The sequence below is a fragment of the Ovis canadensis genome, chromosome 7, assembly GCF_042477335.2.
Source record: "Ovis canadensis isolate MfBH-ARS-UI-01 breed Bighorn chromosome 7, ARS-UI_OviCan_v2, whole genome shotgun sequence".
NCBI classification, from domain to species: domain Eukaryota; kingdom Metazoa; phylum Chordata; class Mammalia; order Artiodactyla; family Bovidae; genus Ovis; species Ovis canadensis.
This window is the reverse complement of record NC_091251.1, coordinates 98,466,755-98,490,598: the sequence shown is the minus strand read 5'-3', so window position 1 is coordinate 98,490,598 and position 23,844 is coordinate 98,466,755. Positions and strand designations below refer to the sequence as shown.

Genomic DNA, 23,844 nt, shown 5'->3' with positions numbered 1-23,844 from the left:
GCACACGCCACCTATAGAGCTAAGGGGCCAGGGTGGGAAGGCCGCTGTACTGACTCCTCCTTCCTCCTTCCAGCCTTGCAGTGTTATGATGTACCCAGCTGGTCCTGGATCTGGTGACTCTCCAGAGGGCTTCCCGGAACAACCAAGGCGCCAGTCCCAAATCGGAAATCGCACAGCTCAGACACTGGGTACTGAAACTGGGGGTACTGAACGATCACTCCTTCTTTACAGTGTGGTCGGGCAGGAGATGGAGAGTGGGAAAGGGGAAGACAGGATTAAAGAGGTCTGGGTAGCACAGAGCTGGTGGAAGAACTAGCCTTCTTTTAGTGACATATATTTTATTCTGTCAACAAGGTTTATCTAGTCCCTACTATGTGCCTGGCATTGTCACAGACATCCGGAGGAAAATGAACCAACCAACCAGACTTGGTCCAGTTGCCTTTGTGGAGGGTTCCCACCTCCCTTTTTGGCTCCCTTACCAGTGGGACACCCCCTTTCTTCAAAATTACGGGGGAAAGGGCCCCTTTGGAACAGGATGAGGCAGGAGACAAAATCGTATGTGCTGAAGCAAGGAATGGACTTGATGTGTGACCTAAATCTAAGCTGGGGAAGAGAGTTAAGAAAAGGAGAAAAATGAGGAAGAGTTTTCTGTCTCCAATGTAAGCTGAGAAGGGTAAGATCACAGAAGTCATGCTGGGTGAGACCTTAAAGAGACAAAGTCTAGCCCCTCATTTTACAGACGTGGTAACCGATGGAAGGAATGGTTAGGTGGCGTACCCAAGGTGGACACCCAGTCAAGCGGCAGAAGTGGGAATAAAACCGTGGACTAGTAATAACACTACGGGGCCTGCAAGGAGGGGTTTAATGTTAAATGCCGGGGCACCTGGTGCCGCCGCCGCTGCCGGCAGCCAGGCCCTGCAGGCTCCGCTCGGTTGCCTTGGGAACTGTCTCCCAATCTTGGCCCTGCGTGCCCAATAAAGTTGTTGTTGAAGCGCAGCTGGGTCAAGTGAGCAAGGCCGGGGAGGCGGGCGGAGCCGGGGAGGCGGGGCGCGGAGCCGGAGGGGCGGGGCGGGCCCGGGAGCGGGGCGGAGCCGGGGGCAGGGCTAGCGGAGGGAGACCGGCTCGCCGTGACGGAGAGAAGGGGCGGCGGGCGCGGGCGGCCGGCCATGATCGCGTCGTGTCTGTGTTACCTGCTGCTGCCGGCCGCGCGCCTTTTCCGCGCCCTCTCAGGTACCGGCCCCGCGTCCTGAAGGGCGGGTGCCAAGCCTCCGGGCCTGCCTTGGCGGGGCCCCCGCGGGGTCTTGGGCGGCGTGCGTTGCGCGGCCGGCCTCACGACCGGTTTATCCTGGACTCCGCGAGGCCCAGGCCTGGCCGGCGACCCTCGTGGGCGGCACCCCCCACCCACCTCCTCACGCCGGTGGCCTGGAGGCGTCGGGCCACAGTTACAGCGTGGAGGCTGCCGGGGGAGGGGCGGAGCCCCCCCTCTCCCCCACTTTCTGGCCCCGCCGGCGCGGAGAGGCTCCGGGGCCCGCTGAGTCACTTCTCGGGGGGTCAGGGAGGGTTGGCCCCCTTGGGGGCCGAGGCGAGTGCCCGAATTCTCCGTGGACAGGGGCCTTCGGCCTTTAGGGGTCTGTGGACTGAAGACCTGGACTTGCTTTGTCTTCCCCTGGGTCGACTCCACAGTCGCCTTTCCGAGCTGCCTCTCTGCGGAGTGTTTGGTTGAAAAACAGCAGAATCCAGAGACACGTTGAAACCTCATCTTTGAAACAGTTGTTCCGTGCGCTTAGACATGTCGTGGGTGGAGGCAGTGCTCAGCGGCGGCCTGGAGAAGAGTTACTGTTTAACTTTGCCGGGGTTTGCCCGCGCACCCCATTCCTGGCCTTTGACTTTTCCGAGGTTCTTGTTCTTAAGAGACCATCCGTTCCGCTCGGAGATCGCACAGCACTCCTGGACTTCTCTCTGGCATTTTAGGGGACAGGACAGACTAAGAAGGAGTTTTAGAATAGAATAGAGTAATTTCTATTTCTTAGAAATAGGTCCAGCTGTGTGCATTCTGCGCTTTTCCTTTTTGGAATTTTACATTTTGTGTGTGTAATATCTGTTACTTCATATTTCATATAAAACACTTAAAGTATGTACATGTATGTTTGTATCTGCGCACTAGAATGCAGGCTCCAGGAAGGCAGGGCTGTCTGTTATGCTCACTGTATCTACTGCTAACATACTACCCAGACTATAGTAGGCACTCAGTTCAGGAATCCGAGAATGTTTTGTGTATACATACTCCTTAGAAATGAGGAACTCCACAGAAGGCATTGCTTTCAGAGAACCATCGCATATTCCTCTAACCATGTTGCTGCTATTTCTTGAGCTTTGCCACTGTTCATAATGGCAGTCTTAGTGACCTATACTTAGTGACCTCTAGTCCAGAGGTTTCTTGACCAGTAGCCAGAGTTTTGGCTGCCCTCCCACCCATAGGTGTGGGCCTCCCCCCATCCATAGGTACACACCTATTAACGTAGTCCTATTTGTGTATTTGGTTTCTACAGATTTTCTATCTTGAATGAAAATTCTGCTGAAAAACACAAACCACCACCAATCAAAACCTAAATTTGAAAACTAGTAACCTCACACATATAAATCAAAGAACTTTTGCCATTTGGTATAAATAGAGGATGTTTCAAAGGGCAGTGAATTAGCGAGTCCCTGAGACTAAAACCAGCAACCCAGCACATAGGTTTAAAGCAGAGTTTCCCACTCTCAGTACTATTGATATTTGGTAGTTCCTTGTGGAGCTGTCTCTCACTGCAGGATGCTCACCATCTCTTTATCCTGTAACCACTAGATGCCAGTAGCGTCCCCACAGTTGGGACGACCACTGTTCCTCCAGACGATGTGGAAATGTTCTTTGAGGGCAGAATCACCACTTTGAGGTTTGAGGGATCTAAATCCACACAGGCCATAAATAAGAGTGTCTTTCAACATTTGAGCCATTTTGAAGTTTTTCTTGCCTGAAAAAAAGGAACTGATGAAATGCGTCTCCAGTGATGGAGGGACATCATCCATGTCACTTGGGTGATATAAACAAGTGACTTAGTGTGTGTTGGTTGGGGGATGTTTTGTCTGCACCACAGTACTGTGCTTGGATTTTGGGGGCCTCTAATTTTAGAGTTTTTCCCACCTACTTTCTTTTGCCTGTTGGCTGTCATTGTGGCTGCTGTAGCAGAGAGGTGGCGGCTATCTCTTGCTGAGTTGTTGGCACCTTCTGATTTGCAGCCTCTAGAAGGCAATGGCTCACCACTCCAGTACTCTTGCCTGGAAAATCCCATGGACGGAGGAGCTTGGTGGGCTGCAGTCCATGGGGTTGTGAAGACTCGGACACGACTGAGCCACTTCACTTTCACTTTTCACTTTCATGCATTGGAGAAGGAAATGGCAACCCACTCCAGTGTTCTTGCCTGGAGAATCCCAGGGACGGGGGAGCCTGGTGGGCTGCCGTCTATGGGGTCGCACAGAGTTGGACACAACTGAAGTGACTTAGCAGGAGCAGAGCGCTATGGAATGGGAAAGCTGATAATGATATTTGTGAAGATTTATGAGTAGAATAAATAGCTTTGAGAAGAGGACCCCAGGCCTTTGCTAAAAGGTAGATTGTCCAGATTTTGAGACACCCTTTTTGTCTACTTTCTGTTGGAATGCATTCATAGACGGGGAAATTTATAGAACTAGAAAAGCTCTTGGGGATTATCCAATTCACAGTTCTCTCGTCCTCATTTTACAGTCAAGAGTAAGTCCATCTCACTAGGGGCATTGTCTAAGGTCACACAGTTTTGTTCATTTCGGTGCTGGGCCACAACCCACAGTTATGATTATGGTCAAGTGCTGGTTCCAGTGTCATGTGGCTCTTAGAACCAGAGAGTTGAAGTTAATAGGATTCTTAGCCTCCAGACAAAAGGAGCGTGGTTATATGTGATCATCTCTGTTCTCGATTATATGGGATAGCCATTCTTTCATTCACGCACAGAGTATTTATCAGATCCCTACCATGTAAATTAGTTAATACTTGTAAAGTCCTTAGAACAGTGCCTGACACATAGTAAGCACTTGGCTCTGGTGATGATTATGTTCCAGACCCTAAAACAGGCAGGTTCAGTGATGATACAATGGTGAGCACGGTGGATATGATTCTTGCTTGTATGGGACTTACTGGCTTTCTTGTGGCTCAGTGGTAAAGAATCTGCCTGCAGTGCAGGAGACCCAGGTTCAGTCCCTGGGTCAGGAAGATCCCCTGGAGGAGGGCGTGGCAACCTGCTCCAGTATTCTTGCCTGGAGAATCCCATGGACAGAGGAGCCTGGCGGGCTACAGTCCATAGGGTTGCAAAGAGTCGGACACTACTGAAGCGACTGAGCATGCACGCACACGAGACTTATATCAGAAGTTGAGAGAGGAGTGTGAGTTGAATGATGCCATCATCTTATAACATGGTATTTTGGCTTTCTTTTTAGATGCTTTCTTCACATGTCGAAAAAATGTCCTCCTGGCGAAGAGCTCGTCCTCCCAGGTAGAAGGCGACTTTGCCATGGCCCCTCGGGGCCCCGACCAGGAGGAGTGTGAGGGCCTGCTGCAGCAGTGGCGGGAAGAAGGGTCGAGCCAGGTGCTGTCAACTGTGAGCGATGGTCCCCTTGTAGATAAGGGACTCGCCGAGAGCAGCCTGGCCCTCCTGATGGATAATCCTGGAGAACAGGATGCTGCTCCTGAGGACAAGTGGTCCAGCAGGCAGCTGAGTGACCTGCGGGCAGCAGAGAACCTGGAGGAGCCTTTTCCCGAGGTGCTAGGAGAGGAGGAGCTGCTGCCGGAGGTCGAGGGCCCAATGTGGGCAGCAGTGCCCGTGCAGACCGGCCCCCAGTACACAGACTGTGCCGTCCTCCCCATGGGTGCGCTGGCCACAGAACAGTGGGATGAGGACCCTGCGATGGTGGCCTGGAGCATCGCACCGGAGCGTGTGCCCCAGGAAGAGGCTGCCGTCTGGCCCTTTGAGGGTCTGGGGCAGCTTCAGCCTCCCCCAGTGGAAATCCCATATCATGGTGAGTCTTGACAGCTGGTTGAGCGAGCCGGGGCAGCGGTCGTCTCGGAGGTGGGCAAAGCCGTTGCTAAAGAGAAGGCCCTTTTGTGTAGAGCTCTGCCGCCACATTCTGATTTTCTGAGACTTGCAGCGGCAAATCCAGAGGGGCCTTAGAGGTCATTTCATCTAGCCCTGTGGCCTTTTGAGATGGAGTCATCAAGGCTCGGAGAGGTGGCAGGACATGCCGAAAGTCACATAGCTAGGTAGTGGTAGAACTGAAAGCAGACCCTAGCTCTCATTCTCTGTGTTACTGGTTGTCTGGAGGAACCTGGGGTAAGGGTAGAGAGCTCTCAGGGATTTCACTTTCTCTGCCCCAAACAGGATAACTCCATTTTTATCTGTGTTACATATTGGGCTTCCATGAAAATCTGGAGAATGAGGCTGTGCCTCACATAGGTTTGCAGTCCACTCTACAGCTAGCTCCCTGCTCTAGGGGATATAGGGGACACATTACAGTTTCTGGTTCTGTAGGCCCTTCCAGGTGTAGAGGTCAGAAAACAGCCAAGGCTGAGACTACTCTAGAAATGTCTTTAATCTCAGATGACTGTTAAGCGCATTCATCTGAGTGATTCCCTGGAGACCAATGGCTTTATCAAAAGTGAGGAGTTGCTGGCCATGTTTAGTGAATTTTAGTGGACTAAGTACCAGGTACTAAGCCAGGTACTAGGGATACAGTGGTGAACAGGCCAAGATTGTCTCTGGCTTTGTGGCGCTTACTCTCTGGTCTGAGGCTGTCCTTAGAGTGTTGTTCAGATCACCACAGAAAGGGACGGATGACAGGGAAAATGAGAAAGGGAACTTTGTCACAGTATCGCTGGGCCAGAGTAGAGATGGTAGGCCCTGTGGATAGCATGGACTCAACCATGGACCTCTTCTTCCCAACCCCTTTGCAGAAATCTTGTGGCGAGAATGGGAGGATTTCTCCACTCAGCCAGATGTTCAGGGCCTGGAAGCAGGGGATGGCCCTCAGTTCCAGTTCACTCTGATGTCCTATAATATCCTGGCCCAGGACCTGATGCAGCAGAGCTCCGAGCTCTATTTGCATTGCCACCCAGACATCCTCAACTGGAACTATCGCTTTGCTAATCTCATGCAGGAATTCCAGCATTGGGACCCGGACGTAAGCGAAGGCCGGGGCAGGCGGGGAGGGTGGGATGGATGGGGGTGTGCCATCTTGCATTTGCTTCGGACCCTGGCTGTTTCCCTGTGCCCTTAGAGAAATGAGTTCACCCACAGTTGTTCATGTGATTGGAGTCCGGCTTAGGATGGGAACTTGCTGCCTGGTATAAATGAGTTTTGGGCAGATACTAAGATGCCTCTCTATAGGTACACCCTCGCTAGCACCTTTAGGCAGGGAAGAAGACTTGAGGGATTCAAGGAGCAGGAAAATCCAGCTTCACTCGGGGCCTGTTTGCTGGAGTGGCAGTCTGGGAAGAGTCAGCCCCCAGAGGAAGTGTCAGTGTGGCCCAGCCTGAGACCCACAGCAGCTTCCCACGTGGCTTCAGCGTCCGCTCCTGGGGTGGGAGTCACACTGCGGTGCCCTCCGTTACCCTGGAGTGACTGGTCTCTGTGTCGTTTCCCCAGATCTTGTGTCTCCAGGAAGTCCAGGAAGATCATTACTGGGAGCAGCTGGAGCCCTCTCTGAGAATGATGGGTAATGCCGCTCCTTGGCACGTGTGCCAGGCTTTTTTCCTTCCACCCTGTCTGCCCTCTATTGAACACACCATCTCTTCTTTCATCTCAGTGAACCCTCTCACCTGTGAGCTAGCTCCCTCTTGTGGAGTAAGAAGAAAAACAAGAGTCCTGAAGTTTTAAAGTGGTTCTGACATACATTGCCATTTATTTACATCTATTTACCAACTCTCTGAGGCTGAAATTATTACCCCCGTTTTATAGGGAGGAGACTGAGATTCAGAAAATTTGACTGACTAGCTCAAAGGTCACAAAGCTATAAATAAAAAAGCTCATAGCTTGTGGAGCCTGGACTCCAACTTGTCTTACCCCGGAGTCCATGCTTTTCCTATCACACCCTTCTGTCCCTCCTTCCCCTTCTAGCTGCACAGCCATCTGGTTACCGCTGTAAGGGAACCTCTGCAGAACCCAGGGATGTGTCAGGACACAGACTCCCCCGTGTTGAGCAGCAGGAGCGGTGCACTGGGCACACACACCTGGGCTGCTGGCATTGGTTGGAGGGATGCAGGGTTCAAGGACTCTGACCCATCTCCTTGGCGGGGTGTTCCTTGCAGGCTTTACCTGTTTCTACAAGAGGAGGACCGGGTGTAAGACAGATGGCTGTGCTGTCTGCTACAAGCCCACGAGATTCCGTCTGCTCTGCGCCAGCCCCGTGGAGTACTTTCGGCCTGGCTTGGAGCTCCTCAATCGGGACAACGTGGGCTTAGTGTTGCTGCTGCAGCCACTGGTCCCAGAAGGCCTGGGGCAAGTCTCGGTGGCCCCCTTATGTGTGGCAAATACCCACGTCCTGTACAACCCACGGCGGGGCGACGTCAAGCTGGCCCAGATGGCCATTCTCCTGGCCGAAGTGGACAAGGTGGCCAGGCTGTCAGACGGCAGCCACTGCCCCATCGTCCTGTGTGGGGACCTGAACTCCGTCCCCGACTCACCTCTCTACAACTTCATCAGGGACGGAGAGCTCCAGTACCACGGGATGCCAGCCTGGAAGGTGAGATGGGAGCGGCCACTGCTGGCTTGACTTACAGGGGGATTGGGGTGTGGCATGCAGGGCTGCTTCTGTGGCAGGGACCCAGGGGACTCCTGTGCTGCCTCCCTCCTGCTTTCTCGTGTCCTGTTGATAGCTCTGGTACCCATACCTGGAAGTTGGGAGCTCGTGAGTGCCTTTGGTATCCTGGAATCCTTTCGGGTTTATCATTAATTTATGTTTAGTTTACAAGTACATAAGTAAATGCACAGATATACACAAGTACCTCTCTATAAGGATTCAAACATTATTACGTGACTCAAAGGGGAGACATGGGAAATGGAGGTGATAAAGCGGGCTTAAGACCAAAGCCCGCTTTATTACCTGCATTTCCCACGTCTCCCCTTAGAGTCTCGTAATAACTGTTCAGAGTTTGGTGCTGTTCTTCCAGGTCATTTTCTGTGCATTTGCAGTGCTACCTAAACTGCTCTGGTGATGTAACTGTCATAGTCTCTATTTATTAATCACTAACTCTGCCAGATGCTATTTTAAGCACTTTACCTACGTTAACTCATTAGTTTCCACAAATTCTATCATTGCTTCTATTTTATAAGTGAGAAACTCAAGGCATAGAGAAAGTTAGGTCATTTACTCTCTATAGTTTGTGCAGGTCCTTAGTGGTGGAGCCAGGATTTGTAATCAGGTGGTCTGGCCCCGGGGCTCTTGCCCTCCAGTACTGTGCTGAGACTGCTTCTAATGGCTGATATCTACTCTATTGTATGTGTTTGTAAACATGACATATTACTGTATATTTTATTTTCTAGCTTTTTTTTTTTTTACTTAACAATGTACATATGTATCTATCTCATTCCTATTGACTGCTGAATCTTTGTAACATAGCTGTATTACAGTTTTATTGTGCTTCATTTAGCCCTGCTGAGGAGCATTCAGCTTGTGCTGATTCCTTTATATGTCACTTAATCTCCTTGTTTCTCTCTTTTGCTCCTGCTGATCCAATTTGTTCCTTAACTTTTGGCAAGGCGCAGTGGTGAAAGGACGTAAGATGACTGAATTGTTGTCGAGCCCTTTGGGCTTTTATTTTAATGAGGTTACTTAGGTGCCAGCGATGTCCTGGTTGCCACATGCAAAGAGGAAGGCATTATCCTGCCAGGAGGCTGCTGCTGTTGCCAAGGGGCTCAGGGAATGAGAAGTAGACTTGGGAATGGCCTCCCACATGACAGCTGCCATTAAGCAGAGTGATTCAGAGCCCTCATTTGGAAGCCAGACAGTCCTGCATCCAGATCCCTGCTCTGCCACCTTGGGCAAGTTACTTCCCTCCCGTGAGCCCCACTGGCCTCATCATATCCTGGGGAATATGATGAGACCTACTTCTGAGGGTCTTCTTTGGTGGATTCACTAAAATAATGCACACAAGTGTTTTCCAGTTCCTGCTTCAAAGGGAGCAGTCAATAATTGGTAGTAGTTATTGTTGTCAAGATTCTTAGTTGTCTGTGGTATTATTATCCCATTCAATAGGAGAGGATATGGAACCCAAGAGGTGTTAACTGACTTGCCCAAAGTGACGCAGCTAGTAAATGGCCATTCAATTGAAGGTGTTTCCTTCTGATGGCATACTGAAAGTGTTTGTCCTTTGCGGGCAGAGAGATTATCTCCCCAGCACATGGCTAATGTCTTGCACCTAGTTGGCATTCAAATATTTGTTGTTTGTAAATGAAATAAAGGGGATTTTGCTACATTCGTTGGAGATGTGCAGATGACTGATGCTGCTGAATGTTTCCCCTACTACGTTCCGTCTGCTCCCAGGCTGCTCATGGGCTTTGACTGAGGATGGTGGCATAGATACGGTAAAGTGCTTTGGTGCATTTCCCATTTGGTTTGACCCTGTGATTTCCCAGTAATGGGCTTTAGATGCTAGACTTCGATCCAGAAGATCCAAAGATCCAAACAAGCCTTTTCCCCTGGCAAATTAAAGCCCTTGAAAGCGGATTCTCCCTGGCAGAGTAGTGTAGATTTTTCCAAGGTGAAATTTAGGGGACCCTGTGTTCACATGGTTCTTTTTTCTTTGTTTCACAGACCTTATTTTCTTTCCCCTTATCCCTGTCTCGTGGACATTTCAGTGTTTCTAATTAAAAAAAAAAAGTTTTAATTAGTTCCTTATGTTTAACTTTCCCGAGACTGATGTGTTTTGTACATAGTGTGACTGTGTGTGTATGTTTGTCCATATGTCCCCAGACATGGGCTTCTCTCTTTCTCCGTCTCAGATTCCTCATTGCCGTCTGCTCTTCGCTCATAGGTATCTGGACAGGAAGACTTCTCCCATCAGCTTTATCAGAGGAAGCTGCAGGCCCCACTGTGGCCCAGCTCCCTGGGTATCACTGACTGCTGTCAGTATGTCACCTCCTGTCATCCCACGAGCTCAGGTGAGCACGTGCGGTTGTCCTGGTTGGTTGTCCCTCCCTGCCCGTCTTGGGAGAAAGCTAGCACCTCACTGACAAGAGAAGGCGTAATTCCCTCAGTTCTCTGAGCACATTCCTTTATACTTTCCATCGTCCTCCTCGTGGTCCCCCAGTGAAACGGACAACTGTCCACCATAGCCTTTGGAAAATCTCCTCGTCTTCAGGGCCAGACTCCCTCCGTGTCCCTACACTGGAAGCTTCTTGGGATTGAGGAAGTCCCAGCACGTGGCTCCTCTTCCTTCCTTTCACTGTATGGCTTTCCCTGGTTTACAGAGAGACGCAAGTATAGCCGAGACTTCCTGCTGCGTTTCCGCTTCTGTAGCATTGCCTGCCAGCGACCTGTGGGACTGGTTCTTCTGGAAGGAGTGACAGACACTAAGCCAGGTAACGGGAGCTCAGCTTGTTCCCTGACTTGTCCAACTGAGTCAGCTTGGTCTTCTTTCCTCTTCACTTCTAATGTTTGTCAGTCATGTGGGTTTTAGTCTTTTATAGGTATAATTCTTAGATATCAGCTTCTGGTAAAAAATACACTTAAGGGGAAGGTCAGTGAGGTTCACTGGCCATGTGCCATGTATTGAGAACATGGACTAGGAATCAAGAGACTTGGGTTCTAACCAGCTTTGAGACCTTGAGTATGCCAGAAGCTTTGTAAGCTAAAGTTGCTAATACATACCTAGCATGTGTACGGAGAAGGCAATGGCACCCCACTCCAGTACTCTTGCCTGGAAAATCCTGTAGATGGAGGAGGCTGGTAGGCTGCAGTCCATGGGGTCACTAAGAGTTGGACACGACTGAGCAACTTAACTTTCACTTTTCACTTTCATGGATTGGAGAAGGAAATGGCAACCCACTCCAGTGTTCTTGCCTGGAGAATCCCAGGGATGGGGGAGCCTGGTGGGCTGTGGTCCATGGGGTCGCACAGAGTTGGACACGACTGAAGTGACTTAGCAGCAGCAGCAGCACGTGTACGGCATATATAAGAGAGAAAACAGACGTGAAAATCGTAAGGTGACAGTACTCCTGGTTGTAGTAAAAAGTTACTCCTACTGAGAACTTTCAGATGGTGCATAGCAGAGTATATACTTGACATTCTCCACTTCTTGTCTGTGAAACTACTACTCCAAAGCAACAAGGAGAATGAAAAAAAAAACCAAACTCCATCTTTGAGAACGCTAGGAGACCTGAAGATATCTGAAATCGGGAAGCACAGCACAGGTGGAATGGCTGCAGGAAGCACTGGCGATCCGGCTGGAGGAGGTGCGAAGAGACTCGTCTGTGGGGCGTGTATGAATCTCAGGAAGGACCGGCAGGGTGCATTTCCTCATGGTGAGGCGCGAACCTTGAGGCACAAAATCAGAATCCCTTGTTTCATCAATAGGAATAGGATGGCACAGGTTGTGAAATGAAATTGCCTGAACCCTTTTTGTCCAGAGAGGCGCTGGAGGAAAGACTGATCAAGGAATCAAGCCATCTTTGCATGAAGCAGTCTGTTTAAGTGGCAGGGTGGAGATGAAATGCTTACGGAGCTACACTTTTTTTTTGGCTGGGGGATGTAAAGGTTAAAAGGACTCACACAACCCTGTGTCGTAAGGAAAATGCCCATTACTTGGAATGCAGATCCAGAGGATGAAATTTAAGCTGCTGAGCTCAGGAAAGAAGTGGAATAAAAAGTGAAAAAAAATCACTTAGAATGAAGCCAAAATTAGATGCAGCACAAGAGAGAAGAGGCATTGCTGAAAACAAGAGGCAGAGGCCAGGAAAGAGAGAAAGTGCCAGAGAGACTATGACAGGAGTGGAAGTTACGGAGATTGAATATGTACATAATTGGCGTTTACAAGGAAGAAAGCCAATATCATGGCACAAAAGGAGTATTTAAAGGTAGGATATAAGGAAGATTTTCCCAAGATGAAGAGATCTGAATCTTTGGATTGAGAAGGATATACGACGTCTCAGGGAAAACTGAGGAGAGTCAACAGTAAGACCTCCAAATGAAGTTAACAGAAGTCAAAGATGAAAGAATCTTTTGGACAAAAAGAGTGGGATACCTTTTTTTTTTTTTAAATCGGGCTACCTTTAAAGGTAAAAATAATTAGGTAGGCTTCAGATTTTTTAAAACTAACATTCAACTCTAGAACACTGGGAGAGTAAAGTTTCCAGGGAAGAAGATATGTCTCAAGAATTTTATACTCAATCCAAACTCTTTCTTGAAGAAAATGCTAGAAGAATAACTTAAGATGACCAAGCAGTGACTGAAAAAACTGTAGTATTAACAAAAGGACTGGTGGTAAGCAATGAATTCATCGTTTTCTTGAAGGAATTTAACTTGCATTGGCATTTTACACAAAGAAGGGAGCATTTCAATGGCTTGGGTTTTTTTCTTATTTGCAAAGCTAATATATTATTACAGCGGTGGTGATAGCAATAATAACTGTGTGCAGAGCAACTGGCGTGCGCCAGGAACTGGGGTAAGTGCTTGTGTCAGCTGGACTCAGGCAGGGAAGCTGTGGATGAGTGTTTTAAGAATTCAGAATCCTCAAGTTAAACCGTAGTAGCATCCCACATACGTAATTCCTTGTTAAGAATAGATTGTTTTTAAAAAATCAGTACTGTACTTGAAACATAAAATAAGCATTTTGATTTAATAACAAAATAAGAACTTTAAATACATACTGACAATCACTTTGTAAGTAGAATCATTATGTAGGGGGAAAATATCCAGTTCACTAACAGTGCCCAATAATAGCAGTATTTTCAAAACTGAGATTAAATTTGAGTAAACACACCCATCCTCCACAAACCGTGAACGTGCCTTTCTGTTTGTTCAGTACCCCCATCCAGGGCTGAACAGGCTCCTGAGTCTAAAAAGCTACCATCACTTTTAGTAGACCATGAGTAGAAAGATGAGTTCAGTACCAGGAGATCATTGTGTGTCATCTTCTTTTCTGGAGGACTTGTTTAGATGTGCTATCAAATAATATTTCCAATCTGGCGCCAGAGTCATCCAGCCCAGCTGTGCACAGTAAAACTTGCCAACTTGACTGTGATACTGGTTTTAATGGGAAGCATCTCAGTTGCAAGAGGAGCTCAGTGGTAGGCAGTGATGGTCTGACTTTCCCACAAGTTGACATTGCATGGTGCTAGTGTGTTCTACATAACACGTATGAAAAAAAAGAAAGAAACATTGTGATTCTCATGCTCCCTCATTTTCTTTTTGAGGGAATACTTCATAAGATGGGAATCTAAATTTTAAGTCCCCCTTATAAATATTTTAAATTATTAGTGGTTTCTTCTTTCCAGTATGGTTCTTAAAGACACCAAAAGGGGTTACTATGTTTTCTTTTTCATGAGCACTTGCATATTTCCATTTATTTACAGAGCTTTGGGTCTTTTAACATGCCAAGAATAAAGCGTAAGCCTAGTTAAGGGCATTCTAGGAAAAAAAAACAGTTGCTAATAGATGACTTTTGTAAGACAGTGGACTAACTATTTACTGGAGAAGGCAATGGCAACCCACTCTACTATTCTTGTCTGGAAAATCCCATGAACAGAGGAGGCTGGGAGGCTGCAGTCCATGGGGTCGCTAAGAGTCGAACATGACTGAGCGACTTCACTTTCACTTTTCACTTTCATGCATTGGAGAAGGAAATGGCAACCCACTCAATGTTCTTGCCTGGAGAATCCCAGGGACGGGGGAGCCTGGTGGGCTGCCATCTATGGGGTCGCATAGAGTCGGACACGACTGAAGTGACTTAGCAGCAGCAACTACTATTTACAAACTGGCCAGATGGCCACAGAGCAAAGCTGTCTGATCAGGTTTTGAACCAAGAAAATTCAGAATCCAGCTTTTGGACTGGCTTATTTCTGCACAGCTTACTATCCTTTTCCCAGGTATTTGCAGACCTTACTTTCTCTGCTGCTACCCGTGCTGAATGCTCCAGGAAGCTGTCTTAACTCAGATGGGGCCAGTTGGGGCCAGTGTGTTCGTGCAGCCTGGTAGGGCAGCCAGAGGTCTGGGTCCCGTGTAACTGCCAGAGCGGTGCTGTTCGTACACAGAGCTGCAGGGGGAGAACTTGTTGCTGAGAGAACCAGTTTTCCTTTCTCTTTGGTTTTTCTTTTCATGTGCTAAATAAACCAAAAACACTTGATTTTTTTTTTTTTCTGTTTTTTGTTCTCACACTTGTATGAGGTTTTGGTAAGAGTAAAGGTCTAGTTTGGAGATTAATTTAGTCCATTGTCGTGCAGTCTCCAGTATTGCTAATGAGAAGTCTGCTTCTATTTTGATTCTTGATCCTTTCTTTGTATGTCACGTATTTTGCCTCCCTGAGACTCTGGTCATTCTCTCTAATCCCTTGATTTCTGAAATGTCATGATGGTTTGCTGGTAATTTCTTCAATAATTTTCTACTCTCTGCTTCCTTTTTTTAGAATCCCTTTTAATTGGATATGGGCTTCCCTTGTGGCTCAGCTGGTAAAGAATCCGCCTGCAATGTGGGAGACCTGGGTTCGATCCCTGGGTTGGGAGGATCCCCTGGAGAAGGGAAAGGCCACCACTCCAGTATTCTGGCCTGGAGAAGTCCATGGACTGTGTAGTCCATGGGGTCGCAAAGAGTTGGACACAACTGAGCAACTTTCACTTAATTGGATATGGTTGTTGTTTAGTCGCTAAGTTGTATCCAACGCTTTGCAACACCATGGACTGCAGGATGCCAGGCTTTCCTGTCCTTTGTAATCTCCCAGAGTTTGCTCAAACTCATGTCCATTGAGTGAGTGATGTTATCTAACCATCTCATCCTCTGTTGGCCTCTTCTCCTCCTGCCCTCAGTCTTTTACAGCGTTAGGCTCTTTTCCAGTGAGTCTACTCTTCGCATCAGGTGGCCAAAGTGTTGGAGCTTCAGCTTCAGCATCAGTCCTTCAAATGAATATTCAGGGTTGATTTCCTTTAGGCTTGACTGGTTTGATCTCCTTGCAGTCCAAAGGACTCTCAAGAGTCTTTTCCAGCACCACAATTCAAAAGCATAAATTTTTCAGTGCTCAGCCTTCTTTATGGTCCAACTTCACATCCATACATGACTATTAGAAAAACCATAGCCTTGACTATAGGGACCTTTGTCAGTTAACTGATGTCTCTGCTTTTTAATACAATGTCTAGGTTTGTCATAGCTTTCCTTCCAAAGAGCAAGTGTCTTTTAAATCTCATTACTGCACTTAATGTCCACAGTGATTTTGGAGCCTAAGAAAATAAAATCTGTCACTACTCCCATTTTTCCCTCTTCTATTTGTCATGAAACAGATGCCATGATTTTAGCTTTTTGAATGTTGAGTTTTAAATCAGTTTTTCACTCTCCTCCTTTACCCTCATCAAGAGGCTTAGTTTCTCTTTACTTTCTGCCGTTAGAGTGGTATCATCTGCATGTCTGCAGTCTTGATTTCAGCTTGTGATTCATCCAGCCTGGCATTTCACATGATGTACTCTGCATAGAAGTTAAATAAGCAGGGTGACAGTATACAGCCTTGTTGTACTCCTTCCCCAATTTTGAACCAGTCCATTGTTCCATGTCTGGTTCTAACTGGTGCTTTTTAACCCACATACAGGTTTCTCAGGAGACAAGTCAGGTGGTCTGGCATTCCCATCTCTTTAAGAATTTTCCACAGTTTGTTGTGATCCACACAGTCAAAGGTTTTCATGTAGTCAGTGAAACAGAAGTAGATGTTTTTCTGGAATTCTCTAGCTTTTTCTGTGATCCAACGAATGTTGGCAATTTGATGTCTGGTTCCTCTGCCTTTTCTAAATCAAACTTGTACATCTGGAAGTTCTTGCTTCACGTACTGTGGAAGCCTAACTTGAAGGATTTTGAGCATTACCTTGCTAGCATGTGAAATGAGTGCAGAAGCAGAAGATATTAAGAAGAGGTGGCAAGAATACACTGAAGAGCTATACAAAAAAGATCTTCATGACCCAGATAACCATCATGGTATGATCACTCACTTAGAACCAGACATCCTGGAATGTGAAGTCAAGTGGGCCTTAAGAAGCATCACTATGAACAAAGCTAGTGGAGGTGATGGAATTCCAGTTGAGCTATTTCAAATCCTAAAAGATGATGCTGTGAAAGTGCTGCACTCAATATGCCAGCAAATTTGGAAAACTCAGCAGTGGCCACAGGACTGGAAAAGGTCAGTTTTCATTCCAATCCCAAAGAAAGGCGATGCCAAAGAATGCTCAAACTACCGCACAATTACACTCATCTCACACACTAGTGAAGTAATGCTCAACATTCTCCAAGCCAAGCTTCAACAGTACATGAACTGTGAACTTCCAGATGTTCAAGCTGGTTTTAGAAGAGGCAGAGGGACCAGAGATCAAATTGCCAACATCCATTGAATAATTGGAAAAGCAAGAGTTCCCGAAAAACATCTGCTTTATAGCCTATGCCAAAGCCTTTGACTGTGTGGATCACAGCAAACTGTGGAAAATTCTTCAAGAGATAGGACTACCAGACCACCTGACCTCCCTCCTGAGAAATCTGTATGCAGGTCAAGAAGCAATAGTTAGAACTGGGCATGAAACAGCAGACTGGTTCTAAATCTAGAAAGGAGTATGTCAAGGCTGTATATGTCACCCTGCTTATTTAACTTCTATGCAGAGTACATCGTGAGAAACGCTGGGCTGATGAAGCACAAGCTGGAATCAAGATTGCTGGGAGAAATATCAATAACCTCAGATATGCAGATGACACCACCCTTATGGCAGAAAGTGAAGAGGAGCTAAAGAGCCTCTTGATGAAAGGGAAAGAGGAGAGAGAAAAATGTTGGCTTAAAACTCAACATTCAGAAAACTAAGATCATGCCATCTGGTCCCATCACTTCATGGAAAATAGATGGGGAAACAATGGAAACAGTGAGAGACTTTATTTTCTTGGGCTCCAAAATCACTGCAGATGGTGACTGCAGCCATGAAATTAAAAGACGCTTGCTCCTTGGAAAAAAGCTATGGCCAACCTAGACAGCATATTAAAAAGCAGAGAGATTACTTTACTGACAAAGGTCCATCTAGTCAAAACTATGGTTTTTCCAGTAGTCATGGATGGATGTGAGTTGGACTATTAAGAATGCTGAGCACTGAAGAATTGATGCTTTTGAGCTGTGGCGTTGGAGAAGACTGTTGAGAGTCCCATGGACTGCAGGGAGATCAGCCAGTCCATCCTAAAGGAGATCAGTCCTGAGTGTTCATTGGAAGGACTGATGTTGAAGCTGAAGCTCCAATACTTTGACTGATGTGAAGAACTGACTCATTGGAAAAGACCCTGATGCTGGGAAAGATTAAAGGTGGGAGGAGAAGGGGACAACAGACAACGAGATGGTTGGATGTCATCACCGACTTGATGGACATGAGCTTGAGTAAACTCCGGGGGTTGGTGATAGACAGGGAAGGCTGGCATGCTGCAGTCCATGGGGCTGCAGAGTCAGACATGACTGAGCGACTGAACTGAAGTAACATGTTGTATGGTAAATCTCGTTGACACATATTAAACTCTGAACTTTAAAGGCAGAGCAAAGACAAGTTTTAAAATATCCACAGGAAATTCCTGAGACTTGGCAGTATATCAAACTACCAGTAGTTGTGACACGTGGGCTTAGTTGCGCCGAGGCACGTGGGACCCTCCCGGATCAGGGACTGAACCCATGTCTCCTGCATTGGCAGGCGGACTCTTTACTACTGAGCCACCAGGGAAGCCCTGTTCCTAGTTCTGTTTAGTGTTGTGAGTTTTGTTTTGCTTTTAGTTTGGGTTTTTTATTTCTTTTTTGGTCATAAAGGAGTGTTGAATTATGTCAAAGGTTTTTTCTGTCTATTCAGATGATCATGGTTTTTGTTCTTCAACATTCTGTTAATTGATTTTCAGATGTTAAACCGTTACATTTCTAGGATAAAAATACTTGGTCATAGTATACAACAATTGCTAATTCAGATTTTCTTCTTTTTCTTGAGTAAGTTTATGTAGTTTTTGTCTTTTTAGGAATTTTTTCATTTTACCTAAGTCATCTAGCTTGTTGGTATACAGTTTTTAACTGTATCCTTATAATTTTTATATTTCTGTAAGGTTGGTAGTGATGGTCCTCTCTTTTAATCCTGGTTTTAGTAATTTGAGTCTTCTCTTTTTTTCTTGGTCAGTCTGTCTTAAGTGTTTGTCAATTTTGTTGATCCTTGTTATTCTATTTTCTTAGTTTGCGTTGTTATAACAAAATACTATAGATGAGTGGGTTATGAACAACAGAAGTTTATTTTTCACTGTTCAGGAATCTGGAAGTTCAGGGCCCAGGTGCCAGCATGGTCTGATTCTGGTGAAGACTCTGCTCTGCTTGCTAACTGCCAACTTGTAGCTACACACAGCAGAAAGAGGATGAGACAGCTCTCTGGGATCCCTTTTAAAAGGGCATCAATCCTATTCATGAAGGCTTCACCCTCAATGCCAGGTTACCTCCTGAAGGCCCCACTTCCTAAATGCTATCCCATTGAGGATTAGGATTTCAACATATTTTGAAGAGACACAAATATTCAGTCCATAACACTTACTAATGTCGGTTGTTGTTGTTTAGTCGCTATGTCTGATTCTTTATGACCCCAGGAACTGTAGCACACCCAGTGGGACCTGTAATAATATTCCCCCTTTCTCTCCTGATAATGGTAATATGTGTGTGTATATATATAGGTATGTGCATAGGTATATATAGGGTGTGCATACATATGTATATGCATACATATGTAGATATGTGTAAATACACAATGGATTGTCTGGGATAAAAGATTCTAGAGGAATATACCAGGGATTTGGTAATGCTGGTTGCCCCTGGGGAGAGGAATTGAGTGGCATGGGCCCCAGAGTAAGAAGGAGACTTTTTCACTGAGGTTTTTCTCTAAGTTTTGTGTTTTGTAACCATGAGACTGTTATTACCTATTCTAAAACTTAAAGTGTAAATTTTTTTAAAAGTTGCTGAACCCGGGAAGAGATGTCTGTGTTAGAGGCTCCTGTCGGTCTGCTCCCTGAAGTTCCTGACTCCGGTCCATTGTTTTCTTCTCCCTTCATGTTTTCTCTTTCCCTTTCCCCTCTGGAACGATCCAGTCAAGGATCTGAGTGCCGTTTCAGGGTGCAAGGTTCTGGCCCTCCTTCCCTGTCTTTGAATGAAAAACTCCTCTCTCTGGTCTTCTGCAGAGCGACCTGCTGGCTGGGCTGAGTCTGTCATTGAGGAAGACACGTCTGAGTCTGAGCCAGACGTCCCCAGGTAATTTTCTTCCAGTTCCCTCTGCTTGCATCCCAGCTCCATTGAGGTGTATTAGAGAGGCTCCTTTTGGCCTTCCTGGGCCTGATGTGGGGGAACGCTTTGCTGGGCTTTCTCTTCCTCCTAAGACATGATAAGGTTATGGAGGAACATACAGGTGTGCAGAGGCCAGAGGCGACCCACCCAGGTTCCTAGAAATGAGAACCCCGTGCACGTTTCCCTAGGGAGTAAGGCCTCACAGAAGAGCCTGCTGACCCACAGACAAAAGCACATGAGGTATATATACTTCACCAGGTAGCAAGAGGAGGGTGGCTGATAAGGAACATCATCAGGGCTGAATATAAATGTGTCTGTTTCTGGGCTGATTTTAGCTAAGACTCTCTGTCTCTGGTTAGCATGGGAAGGAACTTGCTGAGGTTGAGTTATTTGGGCTCCTCCATTAAAAAGCTTTATAAAATCCACAGAGAAGTCACCTTGAGAGAAGTTCAGTAGTGTTTGCTGACTGGTTATCGCCCCCTCCACCCCGTAGGACTGTGGGCACCATCCAGCACTGCCTGCACCTGACCTCGGTGTATACCCATTTCCTGCCTCAGCATGGCCGCCCAGAGGTCACCACAATGCCCCTGGGTCTGGGAACGACAGTGGATTACATCTTCTTCTCAGCTGAGTCCTGCGAGAGTGGGAACAGAACTGGTAAGCCTGGTGGATCTGGGATTCCCAGACGCCACCCCCAAGAGTCTCTGGGAGCTGATGGTAGGTCAGGCATCTGATCACATGACTTGGGCTGCTGCGACCTGCCTGGCAAAGGAGCAGATCTCATACCTGCCTGATGCTGGTCATCCTCATCATACTTCCCTTAGGCCCTTTGCCCGGCTTCTCTTTTTATCTTTGTAGCAGAACAAGCCATCCCTCCTTTCTCAAAATAGAGCACCCGGAGGTGATTGGATTTGTTCAGTGGCAGCTGGCTAGTGAGGGTCTTGGTGAGGTTAGAAATCCAGTTTCTTGTCTTCTCGCCCTTCACTGTGGTCACAGTGTGGCAGTCTGTCAGCCCCACGCCTATTTTCTTTAAAGCACGTCTTTTACAGTGTTTGGATTTTATGTTTAAAAATCAGATTTTACATAGAAACTCTGGGTTTCCGACTTCTCTCGGAAAGTCGGAAGGTCTTATAATGCTAGGCTTGGAGGGGCATTCTCTAGTTTGCTACAGCCCCCGAACACACTCACTCCATTCACTGACATGGAGCGTCCAAGAGGCCGCAGGAGGTGAGAGGGAGGGTGGGCCGCCGAGAAGATGCAGCGTCTTGAAGGTGAAGCTCCCGCAGGCCCCCTCCTGCCCCGGGACATGTGGGGGTGGCCGCATCGCCCACCGGCCTCCGCTCTGTGCTCCAGATCGCAGGCTGTATCAGGATGGAACCCTCAAGCTCCTGGGCCGGCTCTCGCTCCTCTCTGAAGAGATCCTCTGGGCTGCCAACGGCTTACCCAACCCCTTCTGCTCTTCAGACCACCTCTGCCTACTGGCCAGCTTCGGGATGGAAGTCACCGCCCCATGACGGGCTCCCAGGGGAAGAGCGCGTCTTCTCTTCCAGAAGAGCTCACCGGATCAGAGACTGTGGAAATATCCCACGCTTCTGGAAACTTAGATCCAAGAAACTTAACGTCCCCTCCCTGCCCCCTCCTCGTTCCCTTCTCCCCCACGGTTAGATTTTCTCCAGGCCTGTCCACATTCTCTGCCTGTGGTCCCTGCCCTGCCCCAGCCTCTTCCTAATCCTGTGCCACGTGAGGGGGTGGCCCCGGGAGAGGCACAAGCGGGGGGTCCCCCCTTCCCTCCGTGTATCCAGCGCTCCCCACTGATTTTTGATTACCAGGGTTGTGGGAGCTACTGATCTCCTTGATTATTTATTTTCAGGCTATTTCTTGGTGGTGCCTTCTGACCCGACCCTCTCCCTGCCTGAGACCCGTGGGCACAGCCCTCCTGCAAACACACACATATTGAGCCGCGCTCTTCTGCGTGGTCACGCCTGTCTCTGACCAACCCCCTTGCCACACTGGGGCCATGGGTCACGGGCCCTGCTCTCCCCTTATCTTCTGTTTCATTAGGCATTCATCCGGCCAACCAGGGGGTCCTCTCCATCAGGGCTCTGGAACAAGTGGGCCCTGCAGACTTGGGTGCACTTCCAGTCTTTGCAGCCTCTGAGCCTCCTGCCCAGAGTGCCCCACCGGCCTGCGTGCTTCCCCCAGGGCTTGTCCTTTTCCCCAGGCTGCCCTGTGGCGGGTGGAGGGTCAGTGGGCAGAGAGAGTGATTTGAGGTTCAGAGCGCTTCAAGGCTGAGGAGAAAGAACTGTCAGGAAACTCAGGTCTCCCTGGAGGACCAGGGTGAGGGTGGGAGTCCCGGGGCAGGAGAGCAGGCAGCGGACTCGAGACCTCAGGGACTTGCCCCCTTGCCTCACACACCTCAGTTGCAGCTTTCCGTTCCTCGCCTCCCCCTGCTTTTTACTGTTTGCTGCCTACCACATTCCCTTCCCTTTTTTTGCCCCTAGAAAAAAGCCCGAGATTGAGCCCAGGCCAAGCCTTCTCAGTAGAAAGGCGGCCTTGGGCACAAGTGGCCTGAGACCCGGACGTGGCGGTGCCTGAGGGTTTGCTCCAGCTGGCCCGGCCTCTGCTGCTCGTTGTCTCTGCTTTCCCTCTCTCTGGCCCATTCAGGGAGCTCCCTCGCCCACGCGAGTCACCTGCAGGCCTCAGCCTTTCATTGCTGGGCATGGCGTGGGGTGTTCCTGGCCAGCTCCTCCTCATACCTCCCGTCACTCAGAGTAGCTGAGTGGCCCTGCAGATGTGGCCCCCAGAGCGGGACTGGAGGATATAGCAGAGAGAGGCTAAAGTTAGGGACAGTTAGCTGAGGTTCACATTTGCTCCTTTGTGTTTTTTTGAGAGCCAAAGACCCAGCTTGGATTCTGCTGCTGCATTCATGGTTATAAGCTTTCCATGCCTCGGTTCTGGGGAATTTATCTCTGCGTGTGTATTTTTAAGCATTGTTTCCTGGGTACTGGGCATGTGCCTGTCTGAGCCCCAGGCCCATCTGTCCACACCCCACCATCCATTCTGTCTGTCTCTTCCCGGACATCTAGGGCGGTCTCCTTGTTTCCTGGAACTAGGGCCCGTCAGCTCTTCTCTTCTGCCAGGCAGTGTAGTTTAAAAATGGCTAAAGATGGCAGAGGGCAGGAGCTTGATAGATAATCTTCTCCGTGTTTTCTTACTTGTTTCTGTTTTGGAAATGAAAGGGGGGTTTAAATGGTCATTGGAATTCTCTTTTCCAAATAAAGGTTTACCTGTCCCCCCCAACTGTTGGTTATTTTATTAGGATCCCGAAGGGCATGGGGGAAGGGAAGGCCTGGAGAATGAGCTGGGCAGAGAGCAAGAGATTGACCTGGGGTGGGGCCTCTAACCCTACATCTAGACCACAGAAAAGGGTTGTCATCTCCCCTAGGTAACTGAGTGGATGCCCACTGCTCTGAGGCCCATGGGAGGAACAGGGCCTGCGTGCAGCCTCCTACCCTGACCTTCAAAGGGTGCAGCTCTCCATCCTCTCCCAGCTCGAGGAGAGTGGTCCATTCAGCTGCCTTCATTCTTACTCCATCTGCTGCCCTTGTCCAGGACGAGAGAAGTGCTTTCCCTGGTCAAAGCTGTGGCAGCTGCATGAGGCTTGACGCACATGGCTGATGCCTCTTGCGGCGTTTCTATTTCTGATCATCATCTCTTCCCTTTTCTGGAGCCAGGCCTGAGCTGCGGGCCATCTGTTGCCGGAAAGCTGTCCCTCCTTTACCAGGCCCCGCTCCTCTGGGACTTCTGTGTTCCCCCGCCTCCTCACGCAGCCTTTGTGCCTGCGGGGAGAAGCCCTGAGGCCAGGTGGGGTTTAACGCCTCACCTGAACAGAAGCCCAGGCTTCACACCTTTGAATCAGTATCTGAGAATCTGTTACTTAAAGCTCCCCGGGCACCAGTGGAAACAACTGGGTTACGATTCAGCAGAAAGAGAACTTAGTCAGGGATTAGGAGCACCGCCTGTCGTCTTGGCCTGGTCACTCAGTGGTTGTGGGTAAGTTAACCCCTCCCTGTGTTTCAGATATCTTGGTGAAATGGAAATTAAAGTATTGTTTTCCACTCATCAGGAATTTTCAGATCTGAAGTTACATTGTTTGAAAGGATGCTAGGAATCCCAGAGTATTATTGGTAATTACAGTAATTGGTAATTATCGGTAACAGTTGGGAGTTAAGGATGGCCAGTTTCCCCTAGGCAGTCTGGACAGTGCACGGGCTCAG

General features: G+C 48.2%; 1 protein-coding gene across 1 annotated transcript; it reads left to right on the top strand.

Moving 5' to 3' along the window:
- The first annotated feature begins 1,090 nt into the window (after window positions 1–1,090).
- On the top strand, window positions 1,091–22,867 carry ANGEL1 (angel homolog 1). Its single transcript, XM_069595201.1, has 10 exons — window positions 1,091–1,230; window positions 4,507–5,085; window positions 6,017–6,243; window positions 6,708–6,777; window positions 7,370–7,803; window positions 10,094–10,220; window positions 10,530–10,640; window positions 19,465–19,534; window positions 20,061–20,224; window positions 20,921–22,867. The coding sequence occupies exons 1-10, from the start codon at window positions 1,167–1,169 to the stop codon at window positions 21,079–21,081; spliced, it is 2,007 nt and encodes a 668-aa protein (XP_069451302.1). The 5' UTR covers window positions 1,091–1,166; the 3' UTR covers window positions 21,082–22,867.
- Window positions 22,868–23,844: the final 977 nt, after the last annotated feature.

Bases quoted from the DNA above. Each gene is read 5' to 3' on its own strand.
- ANGEL1 (XM_069595201.1), top strand. From the start codon at position 1,167: ATGATCGCGTCGTGTCTGTGTTACCTGCTGCTGCCGGCCGCGCGCCTT. The intron at 10,641-19,464 runs GTAACGGGAGCT...GGTCTTCTGCAG, and splicing joins AGTGACAGACACTAAGCCAG to AGCGACCTGCTGGCTGGGCT. The intron at 19,535-20,060 runs GTAATTTTCTTC...TCCACCCCGTAG, and splicing joins TCTGAGCCAGACGTCCCCAG to GACTGTGGGCACCATCCAGC.